Below are 14,597 nucleotides of genomic sequence, written 5' to 3'. Positions count from 1 at the left end.
TGTCCTCTCCTCCCAAAGATCTGTGAATAGAGTCTTAGCAGATATTCTGGGGGAGCTGAGGGAGGGTCACAATTGAGCAAGCCTCTTACCCTAACCTCTGTCTTGGTGCATTTCTGGCCTCTCTTGGTGAAGGTGAGGGGATCCTGTGGGTGGCATATATGCCACAGGGAGTGTATGTGTGTACATCCAAGTGTTCCTGTGTGTTTGTGCATCCCTGGTGTTGTCATTTCTCTGCCACATTACATCACTGTACGGGCAAGCCAGCAGAGAGACAGCAGAGCACAGGCCCAGAAGACATGGGTCAGCTGAGGAGTAGCTTCTCTCTGTGGCGCCCTCGGCCAGCCTTAACTCCCACATGGCTTGGAGAAGACGCTGTGGCAGGAAGACATGGAGCAGAGAAGGAATCCTGGCGATACAAACTTAAGCTTGTCTTACCCCCAAGCCTTTACTTGTGCCACCACCCCTGATGATGTAGAAGATCTTGGGAAGATGGGCTGCCTTGGAACCAGGCAGTTCTAAATCTACGAGGCTGACCCAGGGCTGGGATAGGCGAGGGGAGCCTATATGGTTTGGAATGTCTGGGTCCGGCTTCTTCACCTTGCTCTTTTGTGTGTCTCTCCTCCCATACTCGACTGGTATCCTTGAGCATTATCAGGTATAATGAGCTAATGGAGATCACTGGCATTTTAAAAATCACTGCTCAAAGTTAGGAGGAGTTAATTTTTAAGCACATTATCAGATGGCCTGGTCAGAGGGAAATTAAAGCAGCAACAGATGGCTCATTAGACAATCTGAAGACAGAATGATGACAGGCTGCCGATTCTGCAGGGCTGGGAAGCCCGCCTCCTCATCCGGCCAAGGCAGTACATTTATTCCAACTCACAGGAGCCAGTCAACAGCGATGATGAGCGTGACATCCTCCGCCGGCAGACCCACAGCACTCAGCACGATCACCATGGTCACCAGGCCAGCCTGTGGCACACCAGCAGCTCCGATGCTGGCAGCCGTGGCCGTGACACTGCAGCCAAAACACACCAGTGCAAAAGGCGTTAGACACCCGTTTGTCCCTTTGGGGCCCCAGTGGCTGTTACTGGTGTGTCCCCAAATTGGCCGCTTCGAATCTGCTCTCTGCTGAGCATCAGCTCTGCCTCATTAGAGAGCTGTGGGGGACAAAGCAGGAGTCAACCTTCTTCCAGGGGGAGATGCGGCAAATCTCTCTAGTGCACGGATATGAAAAGCTGCCTGAGTGGCATTCAAAGAATAGGTAAGAGGGCTACTCAAGAGGAAGGCAAGAGTTCACCAAGTGGGGTATTCGTGGCAGGCATCAGCTGCCTATGCATGCATCCATCAACTACGATAAGTGCCAATTACCTCTCTGCCGGCTTTCCTTTCTTTCTCCCTGAGGCCATCTACTCACCCAGCCAACCATTAACTGGCATCTAATATGTGCCAGGAATTTATGTTGCCTTGAAGGATAGTCAGAGGGAGGCATACAGGTAGACGGGAAGGGTATTTCAGGTGAAGGTGAAGGAATGGGAAGGCGATCAAGCAGGTCTTATGCACTCTCTTGACATCATAAGACTCTTGGCCTCTGGGGCTGCCCTTTACAGCACAGAAAAAAGAGCAATGCCTCGGGTCTGAGGTACAAGTGTGTACCCCTGACTGCTCCATTTTGCCAGTGGATGCACTTTTTGCAAAAGGAAGAGAGTTCTGGAGCTGGAAGAGGCAGTCAAAGGAATGTCCTTACTGTGTATTTAAAAAGATTCCTCTTGGACAGATAAAATGTGGTGCTGGGGATTCTTCTCTTTGGAATGTGGAATTTCTCATCAGCAGTATCATTCTTACTTAAATCTGGTCATTTTGGAGGAAACCCTCACCATGGCCTGAAAAGCCCCCAAATCAGAATAAATTTGAGAGGATGCCCACTCTACGTTTTGGATGCATGTTCTCATCCTGAGTCCAAGGAGGCCTCTGGGTTGAAAGGTGAAGATGTAGCAACTGTCCATTTAAACTAGAAGAATGCCTGATCCTGTCCACAAATCCATATTCTTGTGGACTCAAAGAGCCTCAGAATTCTTACGAAGCTGATTCTATTACTCATTCGTCTGCCTAATGATGTGCTATAGATGGCGTCTGAGGGCATGGTCACACAGAGGCCAGCCTTCTTTGACAAGTGTGTTTTCCTTCAGTGGCTGTGGCCACCAATTTACAGTAAATTACAGATTTCTGGGGTGTCCCGATTCCTCGAAAAGTTTCAGGCCTATGTAATCCTTTAGATCTGTTCTGACTTAAGTAATCTTTGGAAAACCTAAGTTTATTTCAATGCTGGTTGAAACAAGATTTAAACTGACTGCAACAGCAGGTTTTCTTTGCCAGACATGATTTGTGCCCATGCCCACTGATCCCTTTTGGAAGCCGCAACACATCAGGGTTAACCACATCCCTATAGCCTGTGGCTGGGCTTGAAACTCAAACCCCATTTTGTCAAAGAAAACCCTGCCCTTCAGCCTTGACCTTGCTTTCTGAACTTCAGCCATTTGACTGGCTTTGGTCTGAGCCTGGGAACTATAATTCTTCAGGTGGGGGAGAAATATGAAAACCTGTTCCTTCTACTTGAATATATTCTATTTTGTCTTTAGAGGGTTTTCACAGAAGAATACACAACAACCATTGGTAGGGAGTTATTTCTAAGCATTGAGATCTAGTTTTCAGACAGGATACTTGGCTTGGGTCCCATCCAGGCTGGCCTGGGGTGTGAACTGAAGCCAGTAGAGATTTTAGCATCAGAAAGACCTGGCTGTGCTGTTTCCAGTAGCAGCATGTCCTTAGGCAGGCTCCCTCTGAATCTCAGTTCTTCAGGTCGGATGGGGAGAATGTGTCTACTTCACAGGGCGTCACAAAGATGAAGTGAGGCAGTATATGGAGGGCATCCAGTATAGCAGCTGGACACACCATATCCTTAAAACACTGATGTCACTTTTGCTACATCACCAGGTGCTACTCTCAGAGCTACTGCCCCCAGTATTACTACTCACTGCTACAAAACAACATACTATTGTCACGTCTTTTCTCTTCCAAGCTTTTTCTAGGCCCTACATCCAGCCATCATCTTTTGTTATAAGAATATGCATCCTATTTTCAATCAGTCCTAACCTTTGATTAGTGAATATTACGATAAAACCACAAAAGGGTTTGGACTGGGTGGATGGCGCCTACGTTTCTTTGATGTCCAGGCCAAACGGACCACAGAAGGAGATGAACTATGGGTCTCTTTAACCATCAGCCACATGAGCCATCACTGTAACTCGTGAAGGGAAAAGTCATGTTTATTATTTCATTATTCTGTCCCAGGCTGAGCCAGAAAGGATTTTAAATTTTAGGTGAATGATCACTCTGGGCCTCACAGTTGTGGTTGTTGGCTCTGGGCCAGTAGTTATTTATCAGCGAGTCTGATTTAAGGATACAGGGGTGCCTGGCGGGCTCAGTTGGTAGACAGTGCGACTCTTTATCTTTGGGGTTGTGAATTTGAGCCCATGTTGGGTGTTGAGATGACTTAAAAATAAAATCCTAAAAAAAATACACACCAGAGCACGGGGACAGTTTTGATGTGAATTATTTAGCTTCTCCACCCAAAGTTGATTTGTCTAGCAGTCAGGTTAACGACAACAACAAAAAACGGTTAGAAAGATCTAAGAAACTCATGACTAAGGGAGGGGGAGGGATTTGATCACAAAGTGGTAAATACCCAAAAGAATTGGCAGACTGGGTCCCACAGGCCAGGGCAAGGGAGGCAGCAAAGGACACTTGGAAGAACCAAAGTAACAACCGCTGGACCACAGGTGGCTGTGGGGCTTTCTTAGGAATGATTTAAGATTTCACTTTGAACATACTCGTCGCTGTTCAACCTATAGGACTTTACTCAAGCTCTTTTGGCTCAGGCTTCTTAAGCTACAGACACTTTTTATAGACCACGCAGCATAGATATAGTTTCCCAGCTGATGTGCCAATAGTCCAATTGGCACTTGTCTTCAGTTAGCTTCAAGCCAATAGCAATAAATACTTTATGATTTAGGGTTGGGGAAGACTTAAAAATATACTGTATTAGAACATTGTTAGAACTTACTTTCTGCCTGGAGTATATGCCTGTGCCAAGTACTGGGGATGTAAGAGTGAGTTAACTTGGAAAGGCCAGATTCAACTTTGTGTAGGCCTAGGGACTCAATTTAGTCCTAAACTTCCACTCTACACCGAATGAATGGTGAGTTAATCTCCGGATTAACTCTAAACCCAATCCATCCCTTCAAAGCAGCTCTGTCCAGTATAATTTTCCATGACAGAACCTAGTTCTATAATGATGGATCCTCCTATGTCTGCTTGGTCCAACCTGTGTGTGTGGCTAGTGGCTACCATCTTGAACAGTGTTGTTTCAGGGCAACAACTCTGGAAAAATTCATTAATGACGTTTTTAGCATCTACTTGAGCAGACAATCCATATGAGCAGAATTCTTTGCAGTATTGGGCTCTGTTGAGCATTTCATCCTTGGAAATCTCTCTTCTCTGAGTTTCCATGATGTGATGATTCCATAGATCTCTTCCTATGTTTCTGTTCCTTCTTGGGTCTCCCTCTTGGCTCTCTCCTCCTCTGTCTGCCTCCAATATTGGGATTTTCTAGGGCATAGTCCTTAGTCCTTTTCTATTTGCCACAAACCCATTGTCCCAGCCTTCTCATCATCTCCTGGGAACTCACTATGGACACACTGTTCTAAGCATTTTACAAGCGCTGACTTAATTACCACTACTTACATAAAATGTAGGTACTATTATTATCCTCATTTTACAGGTGAGAAAACAGAAGCGTACAGAATTCAAGTACCTTGGCCAAGGTCATGATTAATCATGGTGAAGCTAAGACTCAAACACAGATGATGGACTCCTAACCACATGCTTGATGACTGCCCTCCCGCTGATGCCTCTGACATCATATCTACACATTTTTTACTGCAGAGTTCCACCTGGATGTCCTGAAGGCATTTTAGATTTAATGTGACAAAGAGTATACGCTCTTTATCTTCCCACCTAGGCTTGCTTTTCTCTTCCACTAGTCTCTGTTCTGATAAGCACCATGTACCAGTCCAGAACCATCCACCAATCCTGGAGGTCATCCTAACCACCCCTGTTCCTCACTCTGAATCCATCTGATGCCTCTTGAATTCATTAGCTCTTTTCCATCCTCAGGGACAGTGCCTTGCTTGTTAGCCTTTTTTTTTTTTTTTAAGGATTTTTATTTATTTGAGAGACAGAGCACAATGGGAGGCAGGGGAGAGGCAGAAGGAGAAGCAGGCTTCCCGTGGAGCAGGGAGTCTGACGCGGGGCTCTATTGCAGGACCTGGGATCATGACCTGAGCCTAAGGCAGATGCTTAACTGACTGAGCCACCCAGGTGCCCCTAATATAGGCCTTTTAATTCTTTACTTGGGACTGCTACAGTAGTCTCCTAAATAGTCTTCTAGCTTACAGGCCTGCCCCCATCCAGTCCATCTGCCATATTTCCATGATACCCTTTGAAAATGCAAATCTGTCCATATTATGAAAGACTGAGTTTTCAAACTCTCCCTCTTCACCGATGACATGATACTCTACATAGAAAACCCAAAAGTCTCCACCCCAAGATTGCTAGAACTCATACAGCAATTCGGTAGTGTGGCAGGATACAAAATCAATGCCCAGAAATCAGTGGCATTTCTATACACTAACAATGAGACTGAAGAAAGAGAAATTAAGGAGTCAATCCCATTTACAATTGCACCCAAAAGCATAAGATACCTAGGAATAAACCTAACCAAAGAGGTAAAGGATCTATACCCTCAAAACTATAGAACACTTCTGAAAGAAATTGAGGAAGACACAAAGAGATGGAAAAATATTCCATGCTCATGGATTGGCAGAATTAATATTGTGAAAATGTCAATGTTACCCAGGGCAATATACACGTTTAATGCAATCCCTATCAAAATACCATGGACTTTCTTCAGAGAGTTAGAACAAATTATTTTAAGATTTGTGTGGAATCAGAAAAGACCCCGAATAGCCAGGGGAATTTTAAAAAAGAAAACCATAGCTGGGGGCATCACAATGCCAGATTTCAGGTTGTACTACAAAGCTGTGGTCATCAAGACAGTGTGGTACTGGCACAAAAACACATAGATCAGTGGAACAGAATAGAGAATCCAGAAGTGGACCCTGAACTTTATGGGCAACTAATATTCGATAAAGGAGGAAAGACTATCCATTGGAAGAAAGACAGTCTCTTCAATAAATGGTGCTGGGAAAATTGGACATCCACATGCAGAAGAATGAAACTAGACCACTCTCTTGCACCATACACAAAGATAAACTCAAAATGGATGAAAGATCTAAATGTGAGACAAGATTCCATCAAAATCCTAGAGAAGAACACAGGCAACACCCTTTTTGAACTCGGCCACAGTAACTTCTTGCAAGATACATCCACGAAGGCAAAAGAAACAAAAGCAAAAATGAACTATTGGGACTTCATCAAGATAAGAAGCTTTTGCACAGCAAAGGATACAGTCAACAAAACTCAAAGACAACCTACAGAATTGGAGAAGATATTTGCAAATGACATATCAGATAAAGGGCTAGTTTCCAAGATCTATAAAGAACTTCTTAAACTCAACACCAAAGAAACAAACAATCCAATCATGAAATGGGCAAAAGACATGAACAGAAATCTCACAGAGGAAGACATAGACATGGCCAACATGCACATGAGAAAATGCTCTGCATCACTTGCCATCAGGGAAATACAAATCAAAACCACAATGAGATACCACCTCACACCAGTGAGAATGGGGAAAATTAACAAGGCAGGAAACAACAAATGTTGGAGAGGATGCGGAGAAAAGGGAACCCTCTTACACTGTTGGTGGGAATGTGAACTGGTGCAGCCACTCTGGAAAACTGTGTGGAGGTTCCTCAAACAGTTAAAAATATACCTGCCCTATGACCCAGCAATTGCACTGTTGGGGATTTACCCCAAAGGTACAAATGCAATGAAACGCCGGGACACCTGCACCCCGATGTTTCTAGCAGCAATGGCCACAATAGCCAAACTGTGGAAGGAGCCTCGGTGTCCAACGAAAGATGAATGGATAAAGAAGATGTGGTTTATGTATACAATGGAATATTACTCAGCTATTAGAAATGACAAATACCCACCATTTGCTTCAACGTGGATGGAGCTGGAGGGTATTATGCTGAGTGAAGTAAGTCAGTCGGAGAAGGACAAACATTATATGTTCTCATTCATTTGGGGAATATAAATAATAGTGAAAGGGAATATAAGGGAAGGGAGAAGAAATGTGTGGGAAATATCAGAAAGGGAGACAGAACGTAAAGACTGCTAACTCAGGGAAACGAACTAGGGGTGGTGGAAGGGGAGGAGGGCGGGGGGTGGGAGTGAATGGGTGACGGGCACTGGGGGTTATTCTGTATGTTGGTAAATTGAACACCAATAAAAAAATAAATTAAAAAAAAAAAAAAAAAAAGAAAGACTGAGCTCCTTCCATGGGCGCCTCACATGAAGCCTTTCATGAGATGATCCCTGCCTGCTTGTTCCTCTGTGTTCTCCACATTGTACTCTATGCTAGTGTGTCCAATAATGTGTCCTCTCCAACTAGGCCATGATGTTATCACGAGCCCCTGTACATGCTAGTCCTTCTATCCCAAAAGCTCTTAGGTTCCTTCTTTTCTTACTAAATTTTTATTCCTCTTCTAAGACTTAACTAAAACTTCCCCTTCTCTGGGAAGCCTCTACTCACCTTCCCTTCCTTCTCTGGTGCCTCCATATGCCCTTGAACCTCCATAATAGTTCTTATCACACTCCCCAGCATTTATTTAGTTATCTGTATCCCCCTATATCCTGGGGGCCCCCTGAAAGCAGGGGCTGGCCCTTATCTAACCCTGAGTTCTTGGCATCTGTTGTGTGCCTAGCACCCAGTGGGTGTACTGACTCAAGAATGGTGATGCCTTTGGCTATCCAGACCCTGAAGGAGAAATCCTGCATGCCATGATTCCACTTCCTGTAATAAAGTTGTGTTTAATCCTGGGAAGGGACTTTATAGACCAAGAAAATCAATCTACCAATGGACCATTCCTGATCTCCTTTCACAGGAGATCAATCTCTTACCCCCACAGGCGGTTTTTAGTTGAGACAATTCCAGTAACAGAAACGAACATGAGTGTGACCCCGTGCCCTACCTGATGGTGATGATCTGCCCAATGCCCAAGTCCAGGCCATTCAACTGCGCAATGAACACAGCTGCCACGGCCTCATAGAGTGCAGTCCCGTCCATGTTGATAGTAGCTCCCACGGGCAGCACAAACCTAGTGATCCTTTTGTCCACTTGGTTCTTTTCTTCTGCACAGCGGAAAGTGACAGGCAGTGTGGCTGAACTGTGTGATAAAAAGAGAAAGGAATCCATGGTCTAGGAATGCTAGAGCTCAATCCCGGCCTGAAGAGATGCTTCTGTGCCAAAAACTAAACCAAGAGCCCAAAGCAGGGATTTTCTGCAGGCCCAGGAATGAGAATGTGCCGTGTCTACTGCTGCTCCAAGTTACATGGTAACCCCTACCTGGGCTGCAGGCCATGCCATGAGGGCAAGAAATACCCAGTAGGAGCAGAAATGTTTAAGGACACGGGCAGAGAATGTAGAGGTCATTCCTTGAGTTAACGGCGGCTACAAACGCACAAGCTATAGCTGGGGTGTCATTAGCTGCATGTGGCTGGGACAGCTCTCGACTGCAGCCAGTGAGAGCGGACTAGGTGTGGCCCAGAGATCCTCCCAGACACCACTCTTCTATTTACCTGGAAGAGATCATGAGAGCCGTCAAGAGAGCCTGAGCCATTCCCATGGCGAATCGGAAAGGGTTCTTCCGTACAACTATGAAGTAGATCAGTGGGAGAATGATAATGGAGTGGATCGCGAGGCTGTGAATGAGAGAGAAGCAGGTTCATAGATGATACCCTCTCCTCATATTAATCCTTTTTTTTCCAAAAAGCTTTTTTTTTTTTTTAAATTCATGATATATCACTTGATTTTCATAATGACCCAAGAGAAAATGAAAAGCAGGACAGGGATATATGTGTCCTTCATTCAACCACTGAGGATTAGGAGACTGACTCAGCAAACGAAGTATTTTGTCAAAGCAGTGAAGCCAGTAGCTGCATCCACATTTCAGAGCTCACAGAACAGGTATGTCATGCTGCCAAGCCCCATATGTGCTATTCTTGCAATAGGTACTAACATCACTTCCTCTTGCTGCTGAATTCTTATCCCTCTTCTAAGGCTCGGCACAAGGGCCCCCTACTCCAGGAAGGCTTCCCTCACTTTCCCAGGTCAAGTGGACCCTTTCATCCATGGTAGCTCCATGGCTCCACATAAACCTCTACCATAAATTCTTACCATACACCCAGGCCCTCTGTTTCCTGGGCCACACTGCCGTCCTGCTGGATGGTGCCCATCTAAGGGCAGGCAGGATGCAGTAAGGAGGAAGTCCCTGCCCTCCTACAATCATTCTTCAGGACTGACCCTCTTTTCTTTATTATTCCTGCCTTCTGAAACGATTCCTTGTTTCATGTAGAAATACACAGGTTATGCAAAACAGGGGACTTAAAAAATGAGACCAAGCCAACAGATGCCTCTAGGGGGCAACTTAGAGTTTACAGATCAGTTATTCAAAACTGAAATAAGAAGAAATGGCCATTGAAAATACAGATCCTAGAGGTCCATCGTGAGGGTCTTCTAGATCCCCAGCTTGTGGCTAAGAACTATGAGAAATTTAGTTTTCTTTTAGAAACCATGGTAGGGGTCATTGAACAGAAACAAGCAGAAATGTGTTTTAGCATGATATGCCTCAGCCAAATCACTGCCTGTACACAGGTCCTGGCCTCTAGAAGGGTGGAAAGCCCTGCTTCTGTACCCTGGGGCCCTGGGATTGGACATTGGCCCTCCCATTGTAGACATCCAGGCTTCTCCTTGGCTGACAGGGCTGTGCTCTTGGTAAACACAGATTAACTCCCCAGGACACTTGGGTTCCAACAGGTGAGCTCACTGCTCAAGGTGGGTGTTTGGGGGCACTGACCTGTGGGAGTGTTGGATGTTGTTTATTCATTCCCTTGGTCCATATTTCTTAGCACATGTGATGTATCCTGCCCCTGCTGGATATCCAGGGGCACCATTCCTAACTTTTCCCACCCTGTCTCCCCTCAAGGAACCAGTAACTGGGCTTAGATAAATAGTAAATGACCTGTCCCCAGGCTGCCTCCCTGTTTTTCATAATTCCTCCCAGCCTGAAGATTTTCCCAACATCCTCTCTGACCCTCTGATGGTGCAGAGTGTGGTAGTGGTTACCAGTCCCATCAACAGGGTTGGAACCAACTGGCCACCTGCTCCTACTTGCCCGAGTCTCATTTCATTTAGGCTCTGCCTGATTTCTTTCTTGGGGTTGGGGTACTTGTGGGCTATTCTTACTAGTCTGGTGAGTTTCCATCCTTGGAGAAGTGAATGCCAAGAGAGGGGCCACCAGTAGGTTTTGCTCGTTTCAAAAATGATTTTAACACAACTAATAAAGGCAGCAATAAACCATGGTCCAGGCTGTTCTGCCAAGATCTGGCAATTAGCACAGTATGATCCTCCCCCAGTACAGCTGTTAAAGGGCAGCCCTCCACCCTGCTCTCTTATCTCTGAACCCCCTCTTTCTCCACACATGGGAGAAGCCGATTATAACTGAAATGCAGCTTCTCAGCAGCGATCCATTGGCTCAAACACAGTTCCTGCTTCCCCTCTCTCAAGTCTGACATACCCACTCAGGACGGTAGCCATGTAAAGGCCTAGCTTGCGGAATATTTCCCAGTCTTCAACTTCTATGATCTTCCCAGCAATCAGGAACAAAATGCCAAGTGGCATGTAACTAGAAAGCAAGCAGAGCAAAGACACTCCCATTATCAGGTGTCTTCTTGAGGTGGGACTGCTGTGCAAAAAACAAGCCAGGACATGCCCCCTGGCTCAGTATGTGCGCTCAGCTGGGAGGAGCACCTGGTACACAATAAAGCTAAGGTGCCAGCCTCAGGCCCTGGTGGACCACACTTGGCGCTTGAGGCGCCAGGGTTCAGTACCTGTGCATGTACACACATGGTTAAACAGGTGCATATCCCATGCCTTGCTCCCGGTACACATATGTCCAGTGGATGGTCCCATCTGCAGATCTCAACTTTTGCTTGACCCTCCATACATGGCCACCATGTTCTTTCTAGCTCCGGTCATCTTGTTTCCCAGGTGGTAGATTCAGCAACCGAGCAATACAATTAGTAGCGGAAGTGGTCATAACAGCTCTGTTTCTGGAGTCCTAATTACATGCCTGGTATTGGGTCAAGTATTTGACATACATCATGTCCCTTAATGTACTTCTCCCAGCTCAAGGGGGAGACATTTATTATCCCCCCCCCTTTTTTTAACAGATGATGAAGCTGAGGTTCAGCGGGAGTAAGTGGCTGAAATAATTAAACCTTTTGCGTCATTGTCATTGTCTACATTTTGGGGTAAATAATGTTGAGTCAACTCAGTATGAGATAAATGGGGGCAGAGATCACCTAGAAAAGATAGACTTTTTGATACTTCCAGGGATGGGGCAGATGTGTAGGTGGCACCGCTGGTATGCTCATCTAAGGAGAGCACTTTGTGTTCTGATGTGTAAAGAGCCCCTTTAAATCACTATTTTAAGAGTTATTTCTTAGATAAATGCTGGTTGGGGACAAGCCGATCAAGGGCTTTGGTAGAAAAGACAATGGCTGATACGCAGATTCTTGTTAGTGAACTAACTCCTAAGTAATATGTAGAATTACTGACTATTCTAGTGTCTCAGCATTCCATGTTTATCCTTCCTGGGGTGAGGTCAGTGGAGAAACACAGGCCTCTGTATTCTAATTTTGAGGAGACAATTGTCAGGAGAAGCAAGATGGCATTCACTGGCATCTACTCACCACATAATGATCTGAACAATTTTCATGGTTGCATCACTTAGAGCATTGAAGAAATCCACCAGAACCTGTCCTTTTTCTCCCATTTTTCCAATGACAAGTCCAAAGACGAGGCAAAAGACAATCAGGCCCAGGACATTTATGCCATCTGAATACATGCCTACGACTTTGTATTCCTTTGTTTTGTTCTGTGGATCAAAACCAAGAGAATATATTGATGCACAATTATAACTTTGTTGGAATGCAGAGGCCCTGAAATGAGAAGATTTAATAGCCAAAATAATAAACTAGTAATCTACCCATCAGAGTCAACAATACTTGGGGAGAAGAAAAAAAAAACACAACAAACAACAAACCACCTACGCATGTATCAAGTTTGTACTGCCCCCACCCTCTGCCACTGAAGTGATTTTTTTTTTCCTTTTTCTCAAAAAATCCAAACTTGAAGATGTCTTTTGAACATTTCTTATTCTGGGATATCTTGCATTTTTAACAAGAACTTTAGAATGAAGGCACTTTTCAGGGTTATTTTAACAACTTCGCTACATTTGGAGTGTGTGAAAAAGATGGGAATTAATAATGAAGGAAGAGCAAAATATTTACCATGGTGAACATTTTTAGGATATCTTACTATCTGTTTTATCCTGGTGGTGAAGAAAAGGAACATTGTTTACTGACTCTAATCTTGGATGATCAATGGGACTTTAGAGATATAAATATATTTTTTAAAGATGTTATTTATTTATTCATGAGAGACAGAGAGAGAGAGAGGCAGAGACACAGGCAGAGGGAGAAGCAGGCTCCATGCAGGGAGCCCGATGTGGGACTTGATCCCAGGACTCCAGGATCACGCCCTAAGCCAAAGGCAGGCGCTAAACAGCTGAGCCACCCAGGGATCCCCTAGAGATATAAATATTAACCAAATGCCTGCTACTATAAACCATTCCTTCACCGGATCCCGGGTAAGAACAGCAATGAGATGCTGAGAAAACTTAATCCGAGTGGGGGCAGCATGAGATTTACTGCGAGATTTCACAGGGAGATAACATAATCTCAGTGGTACAAGCCAGGTTTATAAAGTATTATAATGGTTGATAAACTCCTGGTATGCCAGCCATTTTTTACTTATAATCTGATATGCTCAAATTCGTATTGATCAAACAGCTAGAGTGTGCTTGCTGCACTGGCTACAGTGTAAGTCTTCAACTACAGCGAGATAGATAAGATTAACTGTAAGAAAAACAAACCAGTGATGGCGAGGTGGTGCGTAATTAACTGCGTGGCCAAGCTACAAGATGCAGGCATCAGACAGAGATGGAATTGATGGCCGTGGGGTGAGGGAGAGTTCAGCCTGAGTGGCAGGCAGCCAGGAGATGAAAGCACACTTCAGAAAAACGGTGTAAGCAGGCCAGTCATCATGCACTGGGCAGCCCCACCCTGCCTGGAGAGTCCCTACTCCCTACTCCTCCTTTATGGCCTCCAAAGGCTTAGTTTGTTTCTGTTAAATGCCCCCAGAGAATCCTGTTCCTCCCTATTGCAATGCTCACTGCTGGTCATCTGAGGGCAGAGGGCAGATCTGTCTGCACCAGTGGCATCTTGATGCCTAGCAAGCCTAGCTCATGCAGGGTGCTCACAAAAGTCTTCCCATGTGAAGGCGGGTAGAAGGAGGAACTGAGGGTCTGGATGGGATGGAGAGGGCCACTGGGAGGGGACCTGGGAAACCAGGGAAGAGCCCAGTGGCAGAGGGTCCTGAGCCAGCTTGAGGACTTAGGACTTTCTGCAGTAGAAAGCAGGAGCAAACCGTGGTCTATCTCATTTGAATTTCTAAGTCTCCCAAACATTTATTATTATTTTTTCCTTAAATCTTCTCTTTCTATTTGGAGGCAGAGAATGTTCAGCATAAATCTACTATAGGACTATAAGAGGTACTATGTCAGGCCCATACGTTCTAACCTCTAATGCTGAAATTCCAATACCTCTCAAAACCCATGGATTTTACTGATGGGTATACAGCAAATTCTTGGTGGCAGGACCTATTCTGAACTGAGACCAGGCTACTTAGGGTTTATTTCTTTCATCTGGCAGGATATCCACAAGTTTGCCGCAGGACTGTCGCTGTCCTTGATCATAGAGAGTTGTTGCCAATTCCCCTTAAGTGTGTTTGCGTAACATACAGTGCCTATACCATGTGGCCCATAGAGAGTAAAAAACTCTGGACTCTGAATCACATCTGGGAAGAGAGTTTCCGATAAGGAATGTGGCCCTGCATCTCCATATTTCCATGGTCATGCAAATCTAAAGTAGTTCCCAACTCAACTCAAGGAGTGACAGAGATAATAGAGATAACAGGACTCATTCTTTTCTCTGTGTGGTTCAGTTCCTTCTCAGAATGCGTGGGAGTCAAGTTCTACAAAGTGGTCACCCACTAACACTGAGTTAGCAAATCTTGAATCCTTGTTCTCAGGGGAACTATAAGATCAGGTTCCTGGGAACTAATGTTTGCAACATTTTCATCAAATAGTTGGTATATAACTTGCTTT

The 14,597-nt window shown here is 45.0% G+C and overlaps 1 protein-coding gene across 1 annotated transcript in view; it reads right to left on the bottom strand.

Moving 5' to 3' along the window:
* SLC1A1 (solute carrier family 1 member 1) overlaps nt 1–14,597 on the bottom strand; it is a 79,674-nt gene that overhangs the window by 2,424 nt on the left and 62,653 nt on the right. The window contains exons 7-11 of the mRNA XM_077909084.1: nt 12,061–12,245; nt 10,884–10,991; nt 8,887–9,009; nt 8,280–8,474; nt 884–1,018 (exon numbers count right to left, since the gene is read on the bottom strand). Coding sequence (XP_077765210.1) covers nt 884–1,018; nt 8,280–8,474; nt 8,887–9,009; nt 10,884–10,991; nt 12,061–12,245 — 746 coding nt within the window. The remainder of the gene's footprint in view (nt 1–883; nt 1,019–8,279; nt 8,475–8,886; nt 9,010–10,883; nt 10,992–12,060; nt 12,246–14,597) is intronic.

The sequence above is a fragment of the Canis aureus genome, chromosome 1 (assembly GCF_053574225.1).
Source record: "Canis aureus isolate CA01 chromosome 1, VMU_Caureus_v.1.0, whole genome shotgun sequence".
NCBI classification, from domain to species: Eukaryota; Metazoa; Chordata; class Mammalia; order Carnivora; family Canidae; genus Canis; species Canis aureus.
The sequence above is the reverse complement of the archived record's forward strand: the minus strand, read 5'-3'. Positions and strand labels throughout refer to the sequence as shown.